This window comes from Vipera ursinii (assembly GCF_947247035.1).
Source record: "Vipera ursinii genome assembly, chromosome: 10".
NCBI classification, from domain to species: domain Eukaryota; kingdom Metazoa; phylum Chordata; class Lepidosauria; order Squamata; family Viperidae; genus Vipera; species Vipera ursinii.
Window position 1 is genome coordinate 6,583,358 of NC_139520.1, and position 26,364 is coordinate 6,609,721.

General features: G+C 43.6%; 1 protein-coding gene across 2 annotated transcripts in view; it reads right to left on the reverse strand.

The window, feature by feature from the left end:
• Positions 1-310: 310 nt before the first annotated feature.
• The window catches only part of AMFR (autocrine motility factor receptor), a 31,481-nt gene continuing 5,427 nt past the window's right edge, over positions 311-26,364 (reverse strand). For both annotated transcript variants that reach the window (XM_083370683.1, XM_083370682.1), the window contains exons 2-14: positions 24,991-25,083; positions 24,388-24,552; positions 23,610-23,762; positions 19,621-19,661; positions 18,565-18,697; positions 16,989-17,122; positions 14,867-14,977; positions 11,370-11,560; positions 9,464-9,567; positions 8,604-8,738; positions 6,381-6,464; positions 5,612-5,796; positions 311-1,847 (exon numbers count right to left, since the gene is read on the reverse strand). In XM_083370683.1, the coding sequence (XP_083226809.1) occupies positions 1,703-1,847; positions 5,612-5,796; positions 6,381-6,464; positions 8,604-8,738; positions 9,464-9,567; positions 11,370-11,560; positions 14,867-14,977; positions 16,989-17,122; positions 18,565-18,697; positions 19,621-19,661; positions 23,610-23,762; positions 24,388-24,552; positions 24,991-25,053 (1,644 nt within the window). In that variant the 5' untranslated portion in view covers positions 25,054-25,083 and the 3' untranslated portion in view covers positions 311-1,702. The remainder of the gene's footprint in view (positions 1,848-5,611; positions 5,797-6,380; positions 6,465-8,603; positions 8,739-9,463; positions 9,568-11,369; positions 11,561-14,866; positions 14,978-16,988; positions 17,123-18,564; positions 18,698-19,620; positions 19,662-23,609; positions 23,763-24,387; positions 24,553-24,990; positions 25,084-26,364) is intronic.

Consider the following 26,364-nt stretch of genomic DNA (forward strand, 5'->3'; position numbering starts at 1 on the left):
CGGATGGCACCTGACCTTCGCTCCTTCCGACGCGGTCTGAAGACCTATCTATTTGAACAAGCCGGCCTGGCCTGATGGGGGATGTGTTGGGGTTTTTATTGTGGATTTTTTATATTATTCTATTGTTTTAGCACGGGCTCCTATTTAATTCTTTTTTTAATTTTTGTACTCTGTATTTTTATATGTGCCCTGTTCACCGCCCTGAGTCCTTCGGGAGAAGGGCGGTATACAAATATAATATAATAAATAAATAAATAAAATAAAGTGTGAAGCGAAAGGGGCAGAAAAAGACAGCTGAAGCCTTTCCAAACACTGATCGAGAGTTTTTAATTTTCCTTTTTTTAAAACCATAAAAACGAAGAGCTGAGTTCTGAGCAAAAACTGAACCACAAAAGGAGTCTGTATTTTTTTTCCCCTTCCAAAGTTTAAACAGCATTGAAAAAATAAGGCTTTGCAAAGGGTGTATCAAAATAAATTATCCTCACTTAAACACTGTCCAGTTTTCTTATACGGTATTCGCCTTTAAGTGGTCCTAAAAACCCAGCAGTGAAAGAAATTCCTTTTTTTTTTCTTCATTAATACTGGGGCTCTTTCTGGATACAGGAGATTCTCCTGAAACAAAAATTACTCGCCTTGCATTGTAAACATATTTATGGAGCCAAAAAACCTAAAAGGCTTCCGACATACCTACTATCAATTTAAGGATTTGAGAACTGCTGCAACATACCTAACTACGTATCAAATAGCCCTCAGGTCTTTTTTGAACCTGTACGTCTTATCAAGCTAATGTTATTGCAAAATGTACACTTTAAAAAAAAAAATCTGCAGGCTGCCCCGCCTGTCATAAGGAAATGCCTTCCGAAAAGTCAGCAGGGAGTACTCTGCAATTTACCTCCAAGCTGAATTTTTAACGCTAGCCGCAGTTAAACTGAATCTTCTCGCCAGCCTCTCAGGAAAAGCAACCCAGAGGTGATCAAACTTTCCATTGCCAGGAAGGGAGGGAATCTGAACGTCGTGCGTCAAGTCTTTTGGAAACTGCAGCAAAACATTTGCTCTGATGCAACACCTGCACATTAGCACGCTTTGCTTCCCTGCCCCAACCTGTAGAAATGTCAACGATGCCGCATACGTTTGGGATGAAAAAAGCCAGCAGCCGAGGAGGAGGAGGAGGAGGAGGAGGAGGAGGTGGAGGAGGAGGAGGAGACAACCATTTCTTTTTAAAAAATATAACCCTTCACTTCTCACTTATTCCACTACTTCTCAAAAGAGCTTCAGGGGGAAGTCCTATTGGCAAGGGACTGTCACTCACACAGTCTACAAACACCCGGACCCCCCCCCCCGTTCCTCCCCCTTCTTGCAACACACAGTCAGTTTGAAAAGTGGCACGTCGTCGGCTCACGGGTGGACGTAGGAATAGGCACCCCCTGAAAAAGAAAAAGAGAGGAAAAACCCAACCTCAAAGAAATCAAGAAACCCGAGAAAAAGGCGAAGGGAGGTCAGCCGTCCAAACACTTATGAGCGATGGCATGCTTTTTTTTTTTTTTTTTGCTTTTTTTCCCCCAAGACTGGAGATGCAGCCAGCTTGATCCTGGGTCCCCAGCGCCCGCCGTGATTTGCTGAGCTTGGGGTGAGATCCCAGCGAGAAGAGCGAGGGGGTGATATTCTAGGCTACGTGTGGGGAAGGAACAGCGGACCAGAAGCGTTAGGACAGATGCTGTTTCTGTAATCTGCGCTCGGCGGCGGCGGCCAACATCCTGCGTCGCAAAGTGAGGGAGTCGGAGGCTGCACCTTCGGCCTGGGAGGAAACGTCTGGGTTGGGACCATCCGAGCTTTTGCCAAGGTAGCGCCTGGAAAAACAAAGATTTGGGGTGATTATAGGGGTCTCTGCCCCTTTGCTTTGTTGAACCACAGTGCCTTTCGGCTACGCTAGATCAATTCATCATCAGCAACTGCAGGATGTGCTCGACTTACAACAGTCTGTTTAGTGACCGTTCAAAGCAACAGCCGCGCTGAAAGAAGTGAACGTGTGGCCGTTTTTCAGAGTTACGACCTTTATCGCATCCTCTGTGATCGTGTGATCGAAATTCAGATGCTTGGGAAAAAGTTCATCTTTACGACGGTCGCAGCGTCCCGGGGGTCTCGCGATCCCCTTTTGCGACCATCTGGCAAGCAAAGACAATGCGGAAGCCAGATTCACTAAACAACCAGGTTACTAGGTTATCAGCTGCAGTGATTCGCTTAACAACTGTGGCAAGAAATGTCATAAGAGGGGACACAAAACTCACTTAACAAATTCTCACTAAACTATATAAATTTTGGGCTCAGCTGGGGTGGCAAATTGTGGACTACCTGTACTCAGGCAGAACATTCAATTTAATTTTCTAATATCATATTGAAAAGTTCTTCAACGGTGAGGTGAATCTGCAAACCGTGAGGAGTAAAGAAAAGGTTCTCAGGAATTAAAGTCATATATATATTACCGGAAGTGTCACTTGTATTTTCATGTCATAAAGTGGGGCAAGACTCACTTAACAAATGTCTCACTTAACAACAGAAAGGCTGGGCTCAATTGTGGTCGTTAAGCCGAGGACTGCCTGTACCAAGTCAGATTTTTCACCCAAAAAAACACCCCACCCCAAAAATGCTGGAAAGAGCCTGTCCAGATCAGTAAGCCGGGAAGATTGGTGTACTATTAATGGTAATGGGTTCTAATTCGCATGATCCAACAGGTTTGGGAGCTCAACAAATCCCAGCTCTCCTGAAGGGCATTTTAACCTGGATGTTCGTTAAGCCCCAGGCAAACATTTTCAAGCACAGCTCCTTAGCCAAGGGAAGCAGGAATTAGCTGCTCTTTGGGGAGGGAAAGGAAAGGAAAGGAAAGGAAAGGAAAGGAAAGGAAAGGAAAGGAAAGGAAAGGAAAGGAAAGGAAAGGAAAGGGAAGGGAAGGGAAGGGAAGGGAAGGGAAGGAAAGGAAAGGAAAGGAAAGGAAAGGAAAGGAAAGGAAAGGAAAGGAAAGGAAAGGAAAGGAAAGGAAAGGAAAGGAAAGGAAAGGAAAGGAGGAAAGGGAAGGGAAGGGAAGGGAAGGGAAGGGAAGGGAAGGGAAGGAAAGGAAAGGAAAGGAAAGGAAAGGAAAGGAAAGGAAAGGAAAGGAAAGGAAAGGAAAGGAAAGGGAAGGGAAGGGAAGGGAAGGGAAGGGAAGGGAAGGGAAGGGAAGGGAAGGGAAGGGAAGGAAAGGAAAGGAAAGGAAAGGAAAGGAAAGGAAAGGAAAGGAAAGGGGGAAGGGGAAGGGGAAGGGAAGAGAAGAGAAGGAGAAGAAGGGAAGGGAAGGAAAGGGGAGGAAGGAAAGGGAAGGGAAGGGAAAGGAAAGGAAGATAGATGAAGGAAAGGGAAGGGAAGGGAAAGGAAAAGAAGGAAAAAAGAGGATAAAAGAAAAAATAAGGGAAAGGGAAAGGGAAAGGGAAAGGAAAGGAAAGGAGGAGAGGAGAGGAGAGAAGGAGAGAATAAGAGAAGGGATGGAGAAGGGAACAAAAGGAAAGGAGAAGGAAAGGAAAATAAAGAAGGAAAGGAAAGGAAAACAAAAGGGGAAGGGAGGAGAAGAAGGAAAGGAAAGGAAATGGAAGAGAAGGGAGAAGGGGAAGGGGAAGAAGGAAAGGAAAGGAAAGGAAAGGAAAGGAAAGGAAAGGAAAGGAAAGGAAAGGAAAGGAAAGGAAAGGAAAGGAAAGGAAAGGAAAGGAAAGGAAGGGGAAGGGAAGGGAAGGGAAGGGAAGATTGTGGGTGTTTTAAAAAGAGGGATCAGACAAATCCAGGCAGGATTAGTGCTGCTTCTAGAGTTGTGCAAACATTTCAGGGACAGGAGATTCCAGGGATTAGATCTAGAGCATTTGATCTAACCAGGGTGGATCGGATAAAGAAGGTGAAGTAACTAATTGGAGCTCATGGTTACTAATTGTAAGGACTGTTCACCACTTCGACAGACATGTGGTTGGGGGGGGAGCAACTACCTTCCCCCCTGTGACCAGGAGCTTCTTTAAATGCACTAAATTGGGGCCGATGATTCAATCTTAAATTCTTAAGACTGAGAGCAGAAATGAACACCACTGACTCCCCCAAATTTTGTGACTAAGCGAGACGGTTGTTATGTGAGTTGTGCCTCATTTAATGGCCTTTCTGGCCACAGCTGCTAAGTGAATCCCTGCAGTTCTTAAGTGAGTAACACAGTTGTTATATGGATCTGCCTTCCCTGTTGACTCTGCTTGTCAGAAGGTCCCAAAAAGGGATCATGGGACCCCAGGACGCTGCAACCGTCATAAATATGAGTCACTTGCCAAGCATCTAAATTCTGATCATGTGATGCTGCAATGGTTGTAAGTCTGAAAAACGATCGTAAGTCGCTATTTTTGCAGTGCTCTTGCAAATTCAAATGGTCACTAAACGAATGCTGGTTAAATTGAGGGCTACTTGTCATCTTGGGCTCAGCACTTACAATTCCCATAGGCAGAGAGAGATGCACACAGGGTCCTCAGACACACACACAGGGCATCTGCAGAGTCCAGAATTACAGAGTAACAAGAGTTGGAAAGGACCTTGGAGGTCATCTAGCCCAACCTTCTGCTTGAGCAGGAGATCCTTACAGAATTACAGAAGAAGAGAGTTGGAAGGTCCAGAGTTACAGCAGAATCAACAATCACACAGTAGTGTTAAAATATCCAAACGTGCCTCTCGTTCTTTTTTGCTAAATCTTCTCAATGGATCTTTCAGGAAAGGCTCTGTAAATGTTGTGTATGGCTGAACATGCCTTTGTTCCTGCGCTGTCCTATGGTTCGGCCCACAGAGGTAGGCAACCGTGGCTCTTTGATGACTCGTGGACTTCAACTCCCAGAATTCCTGAGCCAGCCATGCTGAGGGGAAAGGGAGATGTTTCCAAGCTGAGTCATGCTGGCTCAGGAATTCTGGGAGTTGAAGTCCACGAGTCTTAAAAGAGCCAAGGTTGCCTAACCCTGGGCTAGGCCTAGGCCGTTTTATGACTCGTGGACTTCAACTCCCAGAATTCCTGAGCCAGCCATGCTGAGGGGATAGGGAGAGGTTTCCAAGCTGAGCCAGGTTGGCTCAGGAATTCTGGGAGTTGAAATCCATGTGTCATAAAAGAGCCAAGGTTGCCTACCCGTCGCCTAGGCCTAGGTCGCTTTATGACTCGTGGACTTCCAGAATCCCTGAGCCAGCCATTCTGAGGGGAAAGGGAAAGGTTTCCAAGCTGAGCCATGCTGGCTCAGGAATTCTGGGAGTTGAAGTCCACGAGTCATAAAAGAGCCAAGGTTGCCTACCCCTGGCCTAGGCTGCTTTATGACTCGTGGACTTCAACTCCCAGAATTCCTGAGCCAGCCATGCTGAGGGGAAAGGGAGAGGTTTCTAAGCTGAGCCATGCTGGCTCAGGAATTCTGGGAGTTGAAGTCCATGAGTCATGAAGAGGCCATAGTTCCCCCATGCTGGCTGAGGAATTCTGGGAGTTGAAGTCCACGAGTCATAAAAGAGCCAAGGTTGCCTACCCCTGGGTTAGGAGAACCACGGGACAAGAAATACCACGACTTGCACAGAGCCTCCTCCAGACACACACCTGCGTGCTTGTTGCAACAGCTCCTCCTTCCTCTGAAGCAGCATCCTCTGCCTCTCGTCAGCCGACTTGGAGAAGCGGCTGCCTCGCACCTCGAAGTCCTCCATCTCGGCAGCTTCCGCTTCCGCTTCATTAAATTCCGCCGTGTCTTCCAGCCTTGAGCTGAGCTCAAGCGGGATCCTTGCCGTCTGCCAGACAGGGGGAAAGGGGGAAAAAGAGAACCAAGGGCCGTTTGCATTTTGTTCGTTCATAGTGCCCTCTCTAAGCGGTTTACAGAGTCATCCTTTTGACCCCCAACAATCTGGGTCCTCATTTTACCAATCTCAGAAGGACGGAAATTCTGAGTCAACCTTGTGCTGGTCAGGAATGAACTCCTGACAGTGGGCAGAGTCAGCCTGCACTACTGCATTCTAACCACTGAGCATCATGGATGGATGGGCAATAGCACTTAGACTTATATACCGCTTCATGGTGCTTTACAGCTCTCTCTAAGCCCTCTAAGGATGAATGGATGGGTAGAAGGAAGGGCAATAGCGCTAGCACTTAGACTTATATACCGCTTCATAGTGCTTTATGGCCCACTCTGAGCAGTTTACAGAGTCAGCCTATTGCCCCCAACAATCTGGGTCCTCATTTTACCGATGGAAGGCTGAGTCAACCTTGAGCCGGTCAAGATCAAACTCTTGGCAGTGGGCAGAATTAGCCTGTAATACTACATTCTAACTACTGCGCCACCACAGCTCTTTATTACATCCTTTTTCCCCCACATTACCTCCATGTCCTCTTCAGCTTCTTCTTGATCGGTACTCTGCCTTTCTACAGGACTGTTCAAAGCTGGCCGCATACTCTCAGAACGCTGTGCATGTTTTTATTTTTTTTTAAAAAAAACAGAATTAACTGATATGGAAAACATGAAAATGCACACAGTATTCCTGAATAATATATACTGTATTTTCAGTGCGGGCAGGAATGGATTAGATAGGTAGGTAGGTAGGTAGGTAGAGGGAGAGAGAGAGAGAGAGAGAGAGACAGAGACAGAGAGATGGTTGGATGGATGGTTGGATGGATGGATGGAGAGACGGACAGACAGATGAACGGACAGAAAGACGATAGGAGAGAGGGAGGGAGGGAGAGAAATGATAGATGGTGTTAAATGATTTTATTTGTTAATGATTTTATCTGTTGTGTTCTATGATTTTTTATTGTAATGGTTTTTAATCTATCTATCTATTCAGGAATACTGCCTGCATTCTGCACCACGGATATTCTGAAAGATTAGCTGGATTGAAACTGCAGCCTCTGAATTCCCAGTTCCTTTCGTTAGGATGGTTCACAAGCCCATGGAAGGTCTTTAAAAGCCTGTGCAGTCTACTCCACCCATTTGCAACTGTTTTGTGTGGTGGCGTATTGTTGAACGTGGTTGTGATGAGCTGTGTGGAGTCTTTTCTACTCCACCTATTCAACTCTGAATGTTGTTGGGTTTAATTAAAAGAACAAAGTGTTGTGTTTTTGGAATAGGATGCAAATTACTTTTCAGATTATTCCACAGTCAAGGGCCTTGCCAAAAAGAACCCCAAACAAATCCCCATTGTCAGGGATATGAAATTTAATGTATAACGCTGAAGCTTTAAGACAAAACATTTGTTGTCCAAAAGATACAAGGAACAAAATCATCAAATAACTGCCACTCTTTTCAAAGGAAGATGATTTTGTGGATTGAACTCTTCAGGTTTTGGTGTGTCCATGTGTCTTATTTGTGTTATCTTGTTTAAATGGTAGATAGACGTGTGTAATAACCATGTAAGAAGCTACCATACAGTTGTGACATAATGTAATGGTATGTGGGAAAGACGCAATGGAGGTGGGGCAAAGAGATGCTGTGTAGGAAACCATCAGTTAAGAGACAGCATAGCCCACAGCTGTAGAGTGGATGGAGCAAGATGCTCAGAAGGGACCTTTGCCAATTTCTCAGGCTCCAAAAGAGACAGTAGAAGATGTGTACTTTCAAACATGCATGACTCTGTTAATGTAGCCCTACAACAAAGTAGAATTAACTCATGTGGTTTCCTGTCTGGTCTACTTGGTAACGGTGAGTATTTACAGTTGTAAAGACCACACAGGCTTTTAAAACCCTTCCATGAGTTTCTGAACAATCCTTACAAAAGGAACTTGGAATTCAGATGGTGCAGTTTCAATTCAGCTAATTCTTCAAAATATCTGTGGTGCAGAATGCACACAGTATTCCTGAATTATACATCAGACAGACAGACAGACAGGCAGGCAGGCAGGCAGGCAGATTAGATGATAGATAGATAGATAGATAGATAGATAGATAGATAGATAGATAGATAGATAGATAGATAGATAGATGATGGATGGATGGAGAGTGTGTGAGAGCAATGGACGGACAGATGGACAGACAGAGAGACAATAGGAGAAAGGGAGAGAGAAAGGAGAGAGAGAGAAATGATAGTGTTAAATGATTTTATCTGTTAATGATTTTATCCGTTGTGTTCTACGATTTTTGATTGTAATTGTTTTTAATGTTTCAGCGCTGTCTGCTATAAGCTTCCCAGAGACATTGAATATGAGATGGGCAGAAAATAAATTTCATAATAAATAAACAAATAAATGAGAGAGAGAGAGAGAGAGAGAGAATGATAGAGAATGATAGAAAGACTGACAGAAGACCATATAGATAGTAGACAACGACAAGGATCACAGGACAGTGGTGACAGATGGAGCAGCGCCAAGTGAAAGCTGCATCAGGAAGAAGGGGCAGGAGAAGATGGAGAAGTTCCAGGGCTTGAAGGAGGAATTGGAGAGGACATGGAAAGTAAAAGCCCCAGGGGGGTAGGAGCAACTCAGGGCATGGAGAGGAACTCCAAGAGACCCCAGGAATGCCGTCGGAGCTCTATGTCCAGAAAAGTGCAGGGCCCTCGAACTCCCACCCCGAAGATCTTGCCCAGTTCACAGTCTGTTGTGTTGGACCCACCTGTGTTGGGAAAGGCACCTGGATGCGTCCCTCTAAAATATTGTCGGTTGTTATTTCGACCGAGCGGGTCAGCTGCAGGTCCTGGAGAACGAGGTGGTAAGGAACCTGCGGGAACATCTCTTGGATTTGATGGGCCTAGGAAAACCAAAAGCCAAAACTGCTCAGGAATTAAATCAGTTGACAAAATCTCCAACCATCCAGATTGGCGATTTTTTTATGACTTACAACCGTCCGTTTAGTGACTACCCAAAGTTACAAGTGAAAAAAAGGGGCTTGTGAACATTTTTCACACTGACAACCAATGGCAGCAGCCCCACCTTCACGTGATCGAAATTCGGACCCTTGGCCGCTGACTCATACTTATGACGGTTGCAGAGTCCCGGGGGGTCTCGTGATCCCCTTTTGCGATCCCCTTATGACAAGCAAAGTCAATGGGGAGGCCAAATTCACTTAACCACCGTGCTGCTCATTTAACAACTGCAGTGATTCACTTAACAACTGTTGCAAAAAAAAGGTCGTAAAACTGGGCAAAACCTCGCTTTAAAACTGTCTCACTTAGCAACAGAAATTCCGGGCTGCATTGTGGTCGTTAAGTCAAGGGCTACCTGTATTTGGCCCAATATTTCTCAATCTCGGCCACTTTCAGGTGCGCGGACTTCAACTCCCAGAATTCCCCAGGCACGAGGTAAATCTTTTTCTCTCAATCCTTTATTCCACAGCAGTGGGCGATAATTTGTAAAACGTTTATGCTATACGAGAGGGGGTTCACTTTCGGAGGCCCCCGAAATGGATGATGCCACAGAAAGGATTTCTATACACCAAGAAAATATAAACTGGAGGGGACGGAGGGGGGGGCTCACCATGGCATTGAGCTGAGAGTTGCTGGCCTGAGCGATCCCAAGGATGTTTGTGGTGTGCATCACCTCGACTGAAAAGCTTGGGAGCCAGCTAGCGATGCGAGACCCTGGAGAAGAGTAAAAAAGATGTTGAGACTCTGGAAAGGGTGCAGAGAAGAGCAACAAAGATGATTGGGGGACTGGAGGCTAAAACATATAGGGAACGGTTGCTGGAATTGGGTATGTGTAGGTTAATGAAGAGAAGAGTGAGGGGTGACATGATAGCAGTGTTCCAATATCTCAGGGGCTGCCACGAAGAAGAGGGAGTCAAGCTCTTCTCCAAAGCACCTGAAAGCAGGACAAGAAGCAATGGATAGAAACTAATCAAGGAGAGAAGCAACCTAGAACTAAGGAGAAACTTCCTGACAGTTAGAACAATTAACCAGTGGAACAACCTGCCTCCAGAAGCGGTGAATGCTCCAACACTGGAAGTTTTTAAGAAGAGACTGGACAGCCATTTGCCTGAAATTGTATAGGGTTTCCTGCCTGAGCAGGGGGTTGGACTAGATGACCTACAAGCTCCCTTCCAACTTCTTCTTCTTCTTCTTCTTCTTCTTCTTCTTCTTCTTCTTCTTCTTCTTATTATTATTATTATTATTATTATTATTATTATTATTATTATTATTATTATTATTATTATTATTAGTTGTTGTTGTTGTTGTTGTTGTTGTTGTTGTTATTGTTACCTCTGAAGGACCCTTCCCTTTCATTGCCCTCTCTGTGCTTTTCTACACAGGTTCACGTACAGCGTGCCAGCATTTATTTAGCTAAAGCTCAATCAATGTTCAAGGAATTTAATGTAAAACAAATGGGTTGTCCCCAACTCTGCTGAGCTTTAGGAAGTCTATCAAGGTCTGGCCATTTCCCTAGCCCTTTAGGTCATGGAGTGTTGCATGTATGAAACCATCATAAGAATGGTCCCGCCTTCTGGAATATTCTCCCGTCAGACGTGAGATCAGCCCCTCCACCCCACCACCCCTCCTCCTGACCTTCCGGAAGAGTCTGGTTTTCCACTTCGTCTGGGCCCATGACAGGGGCCCACTACATTAGGGGTGACTGGCGGGATAGAGAAAATTCTCACACAGCCAGGCTGCCCATCGTCTTGGTTTTTTTAATTTTTTTAAACTTTTTATTGTAGTTTTAATTGTTTTTGGTACCTTTTAACTTTAATAAAATTAAATAAATTTACATTCTAAGCCACCCAGAGTTGCCTTATTAGTAAGATGTGAAATTCGAGGGAGGGAGGGAGGGAGGGAGGGAGGGAGGGAGGAAGGAAGGAAGGAAGGGAGGGAGGGAGGGAGGGAGGAAGAGGAGGAAGGAAGAAGGAAGGAAGGAAGGAGAGGGAGAGGAGGAAGGAAGGAATAACAGGGAGAGGGGGAAGGAAGGAAGGAGAGGAGAGGAGGAAGGAATAAGAATGAGAGGGGGAAGGAAGGAAGGACAGAAGGAAGGAAGGAAGGAAGGAAGGAAGGAAGGAAGGGGATGGGAGAAGGAAGGAAGGAGAGGGAGAGGGGGAAGGAAAGAAGAATATTTGTAACTCAAAATTGAAATGAGGGGGTCCTTGGTGCTCTCGGAGCTTGGTTGTTTTTTTGCAGATGTTTCAGACGTCCCATTACTCAAATCGCACTGATGATGTTGGCTAGTTTGGGTAAAAAAAAACATCTGCAAGAATAGCAACCAAGCTCAGAGAGCACCAAGGACCTCTTAAATAAATAAAATAATAAACTGCACAGACCAAATATTTGCAAGTCAGTTCCCCACAACAATTCACCAGACGCACGTTAAGCTAAGCAAAGACCCTGCAAGTTGCCGGATCTTCTCATATCGCCCAGGTATTTCGGGCCAGTGAAGATGCCGGAGGATGTGAACTCACCATCGAAGTGGAAGAAGTGATTGTGCTGGTTGAGGTGAGGCCTTCCTTCGGCTGCCGCCACGGGGGGCAGGTTTTCCTCCAGGTTCTCCCTCTGCTGATCCTCTGGAGCCTGCTGGTGGTCTGCAATATTCAGTGACATCCTACAGGTTGGGCAGGAGGTGTCTTGCTCCAGCCACGAGCGCAGGCATGAGCTAAGAAGCAAGAGAGAAAAACCTACATGGGTTTCCCGAGAGGGAATGAAAGGAACGTTTGTAGGAGCCCGCCGGTTTTCTTGCAGGCGTTTCACGACCCTAACTAGTTAACATCACCAGTGCCACGTAGTAAGGAGAGCCACTTGCTGTCAGTTTACATTCTGGTGTCTTCTTGCCTTTCTGGGGGGTATTTAAGGATCCTTTGGTTGGGCTGTTTACTAATATTTGTATGTTTGTCTTCATGCGTAAGGAAAGAAATGTTTCTACGATGAACGGGTGAGGGAGCTACGGTGGAAATGTCTAGTTCAAGGGTAGGCAACCTTGGCTCTTTTATGACCCGTGGACTTCAACTCAGGAATTCTGGGAGTTGAAGTCCACAAGTCATAAAGGAGCCAAGATTGCCTACCCCTGGTCTAGTTTATCAAAGCTTAGAAGGATCAGAGCAGACACAATAACTGTCTTCCAGCACAGGTAATCCTCCACTTACAACAGTTCATTTAGTGAGTGTTCTAAATTTCCTGAAATTTGCTGATGTTTTCAAACAAAGACTGGACAACCATTTGACTGGGATGGTATAAGGCAGGAGTAGGCAACCTTGGCTCTTTTATGACTCGTGGACTTCAACTCCCAGAATTCCTGAGCCAGCCGTGGACTTCAACTCCCAGCACAGCTGACTCAGGAATTCTGGGAGTTGACGTCCACAAGTCATAAAAGAGCCAAGGTTGCCTACCCCTGGTATAAGGTCTTCTGTCTTGAGCAGGGGGTTGGACTAGAAGACCCCCCCCCAAGGTCCCTTCCTGTCCTATGTTTGTTTTGGTCATCACCAAGGAAGCAATAAAACATGTAAATGTTCCATCATCCTCATCACCAACACCATCCTCATCATCATAATCACATTGTGCACGACATTTTTCCTTCGATGATCAAATTCTCACCTCCCCAAGTTTGTAGGCAAGCTAAGAAGCAATATTGTCTGAAACAGCATAAGTGTTCTTCGAGGCTTGACAGACTCGACTTACAATCGTAACAACTTACAACCGTAATTTTGGGGTCAATTGCGGTTGTATATCAAGGACAATCTGTATTCTCCACCCTCAACTCTACAGAGACCGAGTGATTTAATAAGGCTAAACCACACTTGATTCATGATGCCAAAGATAGAAATGATGCCCTAAGTGTCAGGGGCAAAGGATCAGGACCATATGTTGAGTTTCAGCTAAGATTTATTGCTCAAGCCTACACACAAGAATAAGTTCAGTACTAAACTGGCACCAGATATGGGTCCATGGAATTCAAGAAGAGTTGGGCTTGGACCATTGGTGGGAACATAACGACTCTAGGCTCATGACTTGCTTAACTCCATCCTCGGCTCTGCCTGCTCTTCTCCTACATTAAGTTTATCTCTCAAGGAAAGAAATGATTCCTTTCAAGGTACACGGAAGAACAAGGCTGAAGGGGCGGGGCCAGGCTACTCAAGGGAACGCAAACGCTGGCAGGTAGAGAGTAATTATCTTATTAGATCCTGCTTAAAACACTGGCAAATATTTATGGCGCAGCTTGCAATGAATGACAACAAAGTGGCCTTGAGACCAGAATGGGAAAAGCAGGAGAAGCATCCATCAAAAACACACACACTCTTGCTGACTTCAAATCCTAAGGTTGGGCTTACACAACACACGGGAATGGCAATTTCGGCCAAGTCACACAAAACCTTCCCAGAAACTGAGACTTTCTCTGGTGACAGGAGACCCATTAAAATACATTACCAAGTGGCCAAATCTCATATCTCAATGTTCCTGCTCAAACTTCCAGAATATTTCAGATTAAAAAAACAACAAAACCTCGCAACGTTTCAGTCCAAAATATCAACAACCTGTAAGATTTCAGTTGAGAATAGGGAACTCTTCCAAGGTTTGGAGGTGAGAACGCTGAAAATTTGGTGAAAGCACAGAATACAATAAATGATTTTGGATGGATGGACAAACAGATGATATATATTGATTAGTCTTATGAACATATCAAAAAAAAATACAACAAAATAAAATACGGGGTCTAACTCTAGTTTAGGGCAAGCGATAAAAGAAAACACAGGCATAAAATACGTACGTATTTGGTAAATACAAAGAAACAACGTTCAGATATCAACTTTATCAGGGTACCCCAATCTGATTTCGGAGATGTTTAGGGGAACCAATGTAATCGTGCAAATAAATCATCATCCTGATTTATTTATATTCAGCGTATGCCGTTAAACTTATCAAGACTCACAACAGTTCTGAGAAGTTATCTGAGGGAGCACCTGCTGCCAGCGTCAATTCCCCATCGTCCTGTGCGCTCCCACAGGGAGGGCCTCCTCAGGGTACCGACGGTCAAGGATTGCTGATGGGCAACAAGACTTTTAGTAGGTCAATATTGGAAGAAGGAGGAACTGCCGACTATGGAAGAATGGACTTTAAAAGTTTCTGACCTGGCGGAAATGGCAAAGATATCGGCTTATTTGAAAGACCATTCGCAACAACGTTATATTATGGAGTAGAAAAAGTGGATTGATTACATCCAGAACAAATATGGGACCAAAAAGTTTCATTTAGCATTTGTATAAGTTTTGATGTGATATTAGTATTGCTTGTAGTCATTTTATATGAGCTAGAGTGCGATAGACTTAATAGTTTATTGTTGTTAGCATATGGTTGTTTATGATTGTTTTTATTTTTATACCTTGTATTTAGCTCTGGGAAGTCGGGGATGGGGGAGGGGGAAGGGGAGGGGGGAGGGTTAGGGAGGGCTAGGAAGGGTTGGGTGGGGGTGCGGGGGAAAGATAAAATGTATTGAAAAACTTTTCAATAAAAAAAAAGGATTGCCGATGGGCGATCCACAGGGGGACAGCGTTCTCTGTGGGCGCGCCTGCCCTATGGAATCAACTGCCAACGGAACTCCGGACTGCCCCCGACCTTCGTTCGTTTCGCCGGGACCTAAAAACCTGGCTCTTTGAGCTATCTGGCCTGGATTGAGGGGTTTTAATGATTTTAAATTGTGATTTTAATTTTTTGCGGCTAGACTTAATTTAATTTTATTTTAATTTTATATTGTACTGTTTTTAAATTTTGCCTTGTAAACCGCCCTGAGTCCTTTGGGAGTAGGGCGGTATATAAACCGAATTAATAAATAATAAATAAATAAGTTCAGCTGAAGTTTTATGGCAACAGATGAAACAGCAGCCAATCGGCATTTTGTGGTGAGAGCAGGCAACTTATTCTACCCTGCCTTGTGTTCCCCCCCCCCGCCTTCCCCCCCCCCAGGACTTACTTATGGAAGAGGTGGCCACAAGGGAGCTTCCGGGCAGCCTGCATGGAATCCCAGCAAATAGCGCAGTCATCGTTGTTGGAGGCCAATTCTTCAAGAGTTGCCACTGCAAACCTAGGGACAGCCAAGAGAGACGCGACACCAGGGTGAGCCAGATGGTCAACTACGGGCAGTTTTCGACTTACGACCACAATTGGGAAAAGAATTTCGCTTGCTAAGCAAGGCGGTGGTTCGGTGAGTCACACCAGATTATATCACCATTTTTGCCATGGTTAAGCAAATCACTGCAGTCCTTAAGCGAATCATGCAGTCCTTAAGCGAATCCAGCTTCCCCCCCCCGTTGACTTTGCTTGTCGGAAGCTAGCTGGGAAGGCTGCAAAGGGCGATCAAGAGATCCCAGGATCCCACAACTGTTATCAATACTGGCCAGCTGCCATGGGCCCAAATTTTGATCGCCATGACCACGGGGATGCTGCGACGGTCGTGAGTGTGAGGACTGGTCCTAAGCCACTTTTCTCCATGCCGTTATAACTTTGAATGATCACTAAACGAAAGGCTGTCAGTCAAGGCCAAGGGTAGGCAACCTTGGCTCTTTTATGACTCGTGGACTTCAACTCCCGGAATTCCTGAGCCAGCCATGCTGAGGGGAAAGGGAGAGATTTCCAAGCTGAGCCATGCTGGCTCAGGAATTCTGGGAGTTGAAGTCCACGAGCCATAAAGTGGCCTAGGCCAGGGGTAGGCAACCTTGGCTCTTTTATGACTCGTGGACTTCAACTCCCAGAATTCCTGAGCCAGCTATTGCCTATCCCTGGTCAAGGCCTACCTGTAATTCACTAAATAAAGGTATGCTGTAATAAGACAAACCACGCTAATTATGCCCGAGGAGCTGCTGATACAGTTCTGCAGAGGAATTATTGAGTTTGTCATTTGTACCTCTGTAACTGTCTGGTTTGGCACAGCAACCAAGCAGGACAGGCACAGACTTCAACGGATAGTTAGGACTGCAGAAAAAAAAAAATTGCAACCAGCCCACCTTCCATTGAGGATCTGTCTATTACACGGCTCAGAAAGAGGGCTGAAAAAATATCTACAGACCCTTCACATCCTGGACAGAGACTGTGTCGTCATCTCCCCTCAGGATGCTGCTACAGGGCATTGCAAGTCAAAACAACTAGCAGAAAGTTTTTTCCCCCCAGTGCCATCATTCTGCAGAACACCTAATTTCTCACAGCACCGTCTTATGTCTAAGAGTATCTGTCAATGTAATCGGGCTTTATTATTATTAACCTTCTCATCTTTCCTGTCTTTGGAGATTCTCACTCATCCAGGTCATAGTTGTCCCCAAAGGTGCTTTTCCACGAGGCAACTGGACTTCCTTGTTTTTCTTTGAAGACATTTCGCTTCTCACCCAAGAAGCTTCTTCAGCACTTCAGCTCAGAGATAAAGAAGCTTCTTGGATGAGAAGCGAAACGTCTTCAAAGAAAAGCAAGGAAGTCCAGTTGCCTCGTGAAAAAGCATCTTTGGGACATTCTCATCTTTCCTGCTACCTTCTCCTGTTGGTATCTTATGATTTATCACTTTGTTGCTTCTATGCCCGCTGACAGCTTATGCCCCAGAGACAAGTTCCTTGTGTGGCTAATCACACTTGGCCGATAAAGAATATTGTGTTGTATGGCAAAGATATCGGCGTATTTAAAGGACCATTCGCACAACGTTATATTATGGAATGGAGAAAATGGATTGATTACATCCAGAATAAATATGGGACTAAAAAGTTTCATTTAGCATTTGAATAAGTTTTGATATGTTATTTGTACTGCTTGTAGTCAATTTATATGAGCTAGAGTGCTATAGACTTAATAGATTATTGTTGTTAGCATAGGGTTGTTAATTATTGTTTTTATTTTTATACCTTGTATTTAGCTCTGGGAAGTCGGGGATGGGGAGGGGGGAGGGTTGGGAAGGGTTGGGTAGGGGTGTGGGGGAGGGGTTGTTATAGATAAAATGTATTGAAAAACTTTTCAATTAAAAAAAAGAATATTGTGTTGTATTATAATTTTTTTGCAGTTATGATGAAGGTCACCCCAATTCCCAAGGGGGGGGGGGTTTCAGGTTTCTTGCTCACCTTGCTTCCATGTTCCCAACCACCCGCAGGTAATTCTTATGGCGCCGGAGTCTGCGCTGAACTTCATGGAACAAGTAGCGCAGCTGCATAAAGATCACCAGACTGGCCATTGACAACCAAATGTTGCCAAACAGCTTCCAAATATATTTTTTCCCAAGAAGAGCAGGAAAGCAAATCGCCGTTGCAAGAGAAAGAACAGAAATACGGAAAAGAGAATTACTTGACGATGCCCAGCCAAACCTTCTTCCAATGAAATGTTTATCCTATTTAGGACACAAATACTTGATGCCCAAAGACAAAAGGAAACTTTTCATTCCCACAATGGATGAATGGCTGCAGAGGTTGACGGAGTTAGCCGAAATGGCTGAATTGATTGCTCTGATTAAAGAAAAGAACACAATTACTTTGGTTTCTACTTAAAAACCGCTTTTGGACTTTGTGCTTGAGGTGGGGGAAAATGAAACTTTGATTTTGCGTTTTACCAATAGGTTTGTTGTTATAGAAATGGCTAGTTTATGCTATTATGTAAAAGTAAAAAGTTGAAGTTTGATGTTATCTTATTTTACGGCACCCAAGGGAGTTGGAAGTCAACGCCTTGCCTTTCTTTTTCCCCTTCTCCCTACACTTTTCCCCTCCCCTATTTTTCATTCTAGTTTTTTTTACAGTATATTTTATATTAAAGTAAAGGTAAAGGTTCCCCTGCACATGCGTGCTAGTCGTCTCTGACTCTAGGGGCCGGTGCTCATCTCCGTTTCAAAGCCGAAGAGCCAGCGCTTCTCCGAGGACGTCTCCGTGGTCATGTGGCCGGCATGACTAGACGCCAAAGGCGCACAGAACGCTGCTACCTTCCCACCGTAGTGGTCCCTATTTTTCTACTTGCATTTTTACGTGCTTTTGAACTGCTAGGTTGGCAGAAACTGGGACGAGTAACAGGCGCTCACTCTGCTATGCGGCACTCGGGATTCGACCGGCCAAACTGCCGACCTTCTGATTGACAAGCTCAGCGTCCTAACCCACTGAGCCACCGCATCCCTTATATTTTATATTACAAACCAATAAAAAAAGGACACGATTCCCAGTTGGAACCTGCAACAGACAGTCCAAAACTTTCAAGAAAAAACTTTTTTTTTTGCCTTCTAGCCTTACCAGAAATAAACTGCTTGGGGATTCTCTTCCAAATTATTGTTTAGAGGAAGCTTTCACACCCAGCACCCCAAAACAAAAACCTTGTGATCCCTTCTGCATTTGGAATAGGACAACTCGCCGTGGTCAACTCACCACGGGACAACAATGCTGTGGGGCAATTCAACAGTTCAATTTAATTATTTAAAATAATTAAAACATTATTTCCATTTTTGTCATTCACATTTCATTTTCTCCCTCCTTTGGCAATCCTCTAATGATTCTGTTCCACTATTTCTTCGATATTAACATAACTCTTGTCCCACCGACAATTGTCCTGTGGCGAATTGGCCGTGATGACTTGTCGTAGGCACTCTGCATTTTTTTAAAGGCTGGCCCTGCATCACCTCTGCCTGCTGTGGGATGCATGAAACAGTTTATTAAACTTTTATACCAGCATATGAATGTGATGCATCAAATCCAGGGACAGCAGCATCAGCTCCATGATGAAATCGGTGTAATAAACATAGGTGCCCTTGCTCTCCCAGGTGCCTTCGTGATTCAGATCCCAGAGATGAATGATGTAACTGGGTGAAGGAAAGAGAAATCCTGAATTGATTTCCCCTGCCAGTTCTACGTGGAAGAGAGCAGCAGCAGAAGTATTACTCCCTAACAGGTGCTAATATCAATAAAGGAGAATATTTGTAGCTCCGGGTTGAAATGGGGGGTCCTTGGTGCTCTCTGAACTTGATTGTTTCCTTGCAGACGTTTCATGACCCAACCAGTTAATATCATCAGTGCTAGAGAGGAGGAGGAGGAGGACTGTGGGGTCCTTGGTGCTTTCTGAGTTTGGTTGTTTTCTTGTTGTCTTTTTTCTAGTCTAGCATTGATGATGTTACCTAGTTGGGTAATGAAATGTCTGCAAGGAAAAAAAAACCAGCTCAGAGAGCACCAAGGATCCCTCAGATGCTAATATACACACCTATCAATAATCCCACAACAGGTAATCTGGCTAGAAATTATGGGGTCAATTTTCTCCCCCTTCCCCCGAGATAGGTAGATAACCTTTATGGTCATTTTTTACTGTGGGCACAACGGCACACATTACAAATGAAATTTAGTGGATTGCTCTCAAAGCGCACACGTACATAACACACATTTAAACATACAGTACTATATACAAGTAGAAATTATGAATCCCATTTGCAGAGAACAGACGTAATCTAGGAAGGAACATCACGAATGCCCCAATACAAAGTGGAACTATCAACCTGGAGGAGACCATCTTGCCTGCAAGAGATGGTTACACTTCCATTCCTACTAAAGGTTAAAAATATGGTAGAGGTAAAGATGGGTGGAGGGTTAAGAGATAAAACTTGATCCAGATGTTCTGCAAATACCTATTAGATTAGGCGTCCTCAACCTTGGCAACTTTAAGACTTGTGGACTTCAACTCCCAGAATTCCTCAGCCAGGTTACACAACCGGCTCAACGTGGACATCGTACTTACCGTAAAATCACATGCACAGTCCGTACGGTGACGAGCAGGGACTGGAGGGGACAAAAGAATTCACCGATCATTCTCTGAAGCTTGAGCAGTTGCCACAAAAACAAGCAAACGGCTTTCCCAGGCCTACGAGTTTAAATGTTCTTTCCACATTCCACAATTGGCAAAGGCCAAGATCAGAAAAAGATTCAGTAACAGAAATTATATATAAGTCTCCCTGATCTTGGACACTTGCAGTTTTCTTCTGCACAACCCCCCCCCCTCCCCCAAAATATCAGAGTAGCTTTGTTTTTGTAAGATACAAATTTTGGAGACTATTTTATTAAATGGGTAAGATTGATTTCTACCTTGCAAGAAGCACAAATAGTTGTTACTGGGGAACTGACAAAGCCCTGTGAGATATAAAAAACAGACAAGACAAGCGTTGTCTCTGCCTGTTTATTTTAGTTCTTGGAAGTATTGAACAGAGATATAAGACGAGGTGAAAAAAAAAATTCTGTTGCTAAGCAAGGTGGAGTCATGTCCAACCTCTTTGCCACAACTGTTAACTGAACCACTGCATTTGTTAAATGAACTGTGTGGTCATTAAATCAATCTAGCTTTCCCCCGTTGACTTTGCTTGTCAGGAAACCAGCTGAGGTGGTCACAAATGGTGATCACGTTGTAAATACCGGTTGCTAAGTGACCGAATGTTGATCACATGAACATGAGGTTCTATGCTGGTCATACATGTGAAGACCCAGTCACAAGAATAGAATAACAGAGTTGGAAGGGACCATGAAGGTCTTCTAGTCCAACCCCCTGCTCAGGCAGGAAACCCTATACCATTTCAGACAAATGGCTGTCCAGTCTCTTCTTAAAAGCTTCCAGTGTTGGAGCATTCACAGCTTCTGGAGGCAGGTTGTTCCACTGGTTAATTGTTCTAACTGTCAGGAAATTCCTCCTTAGTTCTGGGTTGCTTCTCTCCTTGATTAGTTTCCATGCATTGCTTCTTGTCCTGCTTTCAGGTGCTTTGAGAATAGCTTGACTCCCTCTTCTTTGGGGCAGCCCCTGAGATATTGGAAGACTGCTATCATGTCCCCCCTCACCCTTCTCTTCGTTAAACTACACATACCCAATTCCAGCAACCGTTCCCTATATGTTTTAGCCTCCAGCCCCCTAATCATCTTTGTTGCTCTTCTCTTTCTTAACAACCAGGTTACTTACTTAACAACTGCAGTGATTCACTTAACAGTTGTGGCAAGGAAGGTCGTAAAATGGGGGAAATATTCACTTAAAAAATGTCTCACTTAGCAACTGAAATTTTGGGCTCAATTGTGGCTGTAAGTTGAGAACTACCTGTGGTTCTTTAGTTTGTATTTTGACCCTGTCTTTCATAGGATTTGCAAGCTTTTCCTGTTTGGCAGAGTTAACAAATATTCAGTTTCCTCTTTTCAAGTTACTTAATACAGCAGTCATTTTCTGTTACACCTTACTCATTTTTTTTACCTATTTACTTTCCTCTCCTTACTCGTCCATGGATCCAGCGTTCAGTTTCTCTCTAAAACACACACTGAATTTAAAAAAAAATAAAAATCTGCAAACTGCCCTGCGGCTGTAAACTAATAAAATCTGAACTGGTATTGGTTGTCGTAACTTAAGCAGGTTTATCGACAATTGTTAAGTCCGGGGTGTTATGTTGCAGGTGCTTGTCTGTATAATAATAATAATAATAATAATAATAATAATAATAACAACAACAACAACAACAACAATAACAACAACAACAACAAAAAACAATGATTGCTGGAATTGGGTATGTCTAGTCTAAAGAAAAGAAGAAACAGGGGTGACATGATAGCAGTATTCCAGTATTTGAGGGGCTGCCACAAAGAAGAGAGGGTCAAATTATTCTCCAAAGCACCTGAAGGCAAGGACAAGAAGCAAATGGATGGAAACTCATCAAGAAGCAACCTGGAACTAAGGAGAAACTTCCTGACAGTTAGAACAATTAACCAGTGGAACAACCTGCCTCCAGAGGTGGTGAATGCTCCAACACTGGAGGTTTTTTAAGAAAAATCTGGCTTCCCCATTGACAATCTGGCTTGTCAGAGGGTCGCAAAAGGGGATCACATTATCCAGGGACACAGCAACCGTCATAAATGTGAACCAGTTGCCAGGCGTCTGAATTTTGAGCAAACGACCATGGGGACACTGCAAAGGTTGTAGGTGTGGGGGAAAAACAGTCATGTCACTTTTTTCAGTGCCGTTGTAATTTTGGTCACTAAATGAATTGTTGTAAATCAAGGACGACCTCTATGTTTCTTTTTTAAAAAAAACCTTTTAAGCTGAATAAAGTGCCGTTCAGAACAATCCATTGCTACTCAGAATCTCTGCCATGCCTATCCTGGTGCCAAAAAAAAGGCCTGAGGGTCATCACAATGACACACTGAACACAAGAAAGGAATGTGATGGCACTACAAAAGGACGCAGGTATTTAACGGGTCCTGTCAATCAAGCCGTGGGGCCAAAATAAACAAGGTCTCCAGTTGGCTGGTAAAGCTGAGCTGGAGAACCACCTGCATCCTAACCAACTTCCAGGAAGACAAGAAGCTGAAAATTGCCAGTCCCAATGCAGCCAACCCAAACTCTTTATAGATTTTCTTTTTTTTTTTTGGGGGGGGGTGTCAAATAAAGAATGAAAGGGCTATAGTAGTTTGTAGAAAGGGAGGCCACGCTAATAAATAGCCTATAAATCTATTGGAACCTTTTAACCTTTGTAGGTCAAATGTGGGCGACAGGTCAAGGAATGCCGGTATGGAGCTTTGGGTACTAATTTTAATTATAATTACGTAATTATAAGGGTGAGAGTTTAAACTTTGAAGTGTATGCCTCCTGTGCTTATCGGGGAGAGGTTTGGGAGAAGAGCATTCCTAGCTCGCAAACGCCCCAATCCTGTACTGATTATATAAAAAAACAAGGTTAAGAAAGGCAGACAAATTTGTTCTTGAAAACGATGATCCTGATTCCCGGGTGTTTGAGCTCTGCTCAACAGACCGTGACTTCCTCAGCAGACTTGAGAGTTGAGTCCAGCAGAAAATAGCTCAAGCATTTGAGCAAAATACATTAATGAGAGTGATTCACAGGTAAATCCACAATTGGGGCCTGAACGTCAGTCACTAAGCGATGGAGTCCTTAAGAGAATCACACCCAATTTTATAACCTTTTTTTGGCTCCAGTCATTAAGTGAATCGCGCAGTTGAATCTGGCTTCCCCCGTGGACTTGGCTTGTTGGAAGCTGGCTGGGAACGTCGCAATTGGCGATCTCGTGAGCGTGGGATGCTGCAAACACTGTAAAAACACATGCCAGTTGCCCAGTGGCTGAGCCGTGATCATATGACCATGGGGAATGCCGTGAGAATTATAAGTACGAGGAATAGTTGTAAGTCACTTCACTCCTGTCATAATTTTGAATGGGTGGTATACGAATGGTTGTTAAGTCGCAAAGTATCTGCACTGGCTACTTAGCCATACAAAAAACCAATTTCCAGAAGTCCTTGAATTACCACAATTCTTTTACTGACCGTTCAAAGTTACAACGGCACTGAAAAATGTGACTTATGACCGTTTTTCACCCTTACGGCCATTGCAGCATCCCCGTGATCATGTGATCAAAATCCAGATGCTCGGCAACTGGTTCACATTTATGAGTGTTGCCCTTTTGCGACCTTCTGAAAAGCGAAGTCAATGGGTGAAGCCAGATTCACTTAACAACTGTAGATTATCAACTGCAGTGATTCACTTAACAACTGTAAAATTGGGGCATAACTCCCTTCAGAAATGTCTCACTTAACCACAGATATTTTTGGCTCAGTTGTGGTCCTTAAGTCGAGGACTACCTGCCTGCACTAAAGACACAAAAATAAATATGACACACACACACACACGCATGCACAACAACGGCTGATAAACCAGAAAGCCTAAAATGTACGCGGTTTAACCAGGAATCTCACCTCCGCAGCCATGAAGGAGAGCGTATGCATTCCGTGGGCGTAGCCAATGACCCCGCACACCACCGCGAGGCCACAGCAGGAAAGCAACATGACAACCAGCAAGGCCAGGACTCGAATGTGGCTGTTCAACGGCGTGGTGGGCGAAAAAGACAGCTGTAGAAAATACCAAGAAATGAGTTAGAAAAGGGCCACAACTCATTCTGAACAGTTGAGACTATTCAGAAGATTCAGAACAAGAACCCCATAGTTTGCCTTTAAGGAGATCTGGTGAATAGTTTCAAGCTAGCAGATTCCCTGTCCTTAAAGACATACCCGTAAGAATAACAAAAGAGCCAAGCGGATCTGACTGGCCTAAGCCCATCGTGTCCAGCAGTTGTGTATCACATATTGGCCAGCTAGATACAGTAGCTCAAAATACAGGATTGGATGGCCACAGCCCCCTTCCATTCTGGCCCCAAACTCCACAATTTAATTATCTGCTGGGTGAAAAATTATTTCATTCTAGATGTGACACAGTCTGTATCCCCTGCAAAGAATCAACTTTCACAACCAGAACAGGGGATCAAAAGGAATTTTGGAAGGGTTTGCACTAAAGACCCAGCCCCATTACTCTATTCTAGAGTAGGGCTTCCAAATTTGTGGCCCATTTCATGCATGCACAAAAGAAAAGTGATTCTTGCACCCCAAATATCAAGCGTCAAGTGACAAATTGGAGATAGCCTCCGGGGTCAGTGAAATCCCCTATCCCTTGCCCAGATATGTGGAGAAATAAACTTACATATTCAAACCTATCTTTGCACAGTTGGACCATGAGATGTAAGAAAACAAGTCCAGAAAACCAGAGACACCACATGACCACTTCGTCTACGGTCTGGACATTTAACACCCCAAAAATAAAAATAAACTTGTAGAAGATAAAGTTCCAAAACTTGTCCTTGAGATGCTGAAAAAGAGATTTTGCACATATAGTCATGATTCTTGTTTTCAAAGATCACACCACACATTGTGAACTATTATGCAATAGGATAAGCTATAACTGGGTCGCTAATTGGTGAATGGATGTTTAATTAAACTGCAGTTGGATAGTCATGTGTAATTCACTTAAGGTTTATTCTAAAATTGAAACATACTACTTTCTGAACATTTAATAATTTTTTTAAAAAAGATAAAGCATACTGAGCAGCTGTTTTTGAATAATTTTCTGGGGTGGGGGGTTGGAATTGCACCTAAAAATTAAAAATTTTGCTCTCATGGGCTCAGATAATAAAAATAGGTGTTGCACATTAAAGAACATGAATTTAATGAATACAATTCACCCATTACTAAACATTCATTGGAAATATCACAAATTTAATGGTCATGCCAAACTATCATTTCTTACCTGCCTTTCACTAACACGGAGGGGACCAAAAACAATGGTCTGTATTAGCTTTGCAATTAACATCAGAATGCAACAGGCTGTATTTACCAACACCTGGGGGAAAATAAAATAAATTAGAAGAACTAGAATTAGAATTGCTATGTATTAACTTTATGTCCCACCCATCTCACTATCAAGCAACTTTGAATACAACAGAATCTCACTATCAAGCGAATAGAATGGCATGGCATGGCATGGCATGGCATGGCATGGCATGGCATAGCATAGCATAGCATAGCATAGCATAGCATAGCATAGCATAGCATAGCATAGAATAGAATAGAATAGAATAGAATAGAATAGAATAGAATAGAATAGAATAGAATAGAATAGAATAGAATAGAATTATGGGATGGGATGGGATGGGATGGGATGGGATGGGATGGCATGGCATGGCATGGCATGGCATGGCATGGCATAGCATAGCATAGCATAGCATAGCATAGCATAGCATAGCATAGCATAGCATAGCATAGCATAGCATAGAATAGAATAGAATAGAATAGAATAGAATAGAATAGAATAGAATAGAATAGAATAGAATAGAATCCATCACTGCTCCATCACTGGAGGTTTGTAAGAAGAGATTGGAAAGCCATTTGTCTGAAATGGTATAGGGTCGCCTGCTTGAACAGGATGCTGGACTAGACAACCTCCAAGGTCCCTTTCAACTCTGCTATTCTGTTTGGAGCAGAGCAGAATGGAACAGAACATGGAATGGAACAGAACAGAACAGCTCATCAGTAAACTGAATCTCAAAAAGAACAAGAGTACCAAAGTGTCCTAAAACTCAGATTTACTTGGGACAAAATATAACACCCACTTAGGACAGCCAACAGCCATGCAGGCTGTGGAAGATGGGAACCCACAACTACTAACATTAATATAGCATGTCTTCAAAATTTGTAACCAAAATGATGCATAGCAAACAAAGCAAACAAAGGCATATTAATACACATGTCATTATTTAAAGTCAAAAGATTTCAAACAAGGGCTAATCCGTAGTTATGAGAATCAAGTAATTAATAAGAAGCTGTAATTCTGATTGCACACTGTAGGCATACACCTTCTTGTCTGTCATTTTTATGGCATTTATTCATAACATCTGAGTCACCATCTAGGTTTTAATTACATATTCAGTGATTTATTCTGGTGTTGAAAACATGACACGGCTTGACGTTTTCACTCCATGTACATGTAAAACAACAGAAGTCACATACTGAAAAAAATCTGATAAAGCCAAAATAGATTTTTAAGTAGATCTGACTAATTCAGCTACACATAAGCAAGGCATTCATCCTAACTATTATTTCTTGCAACCCGAGAATCCTTCAC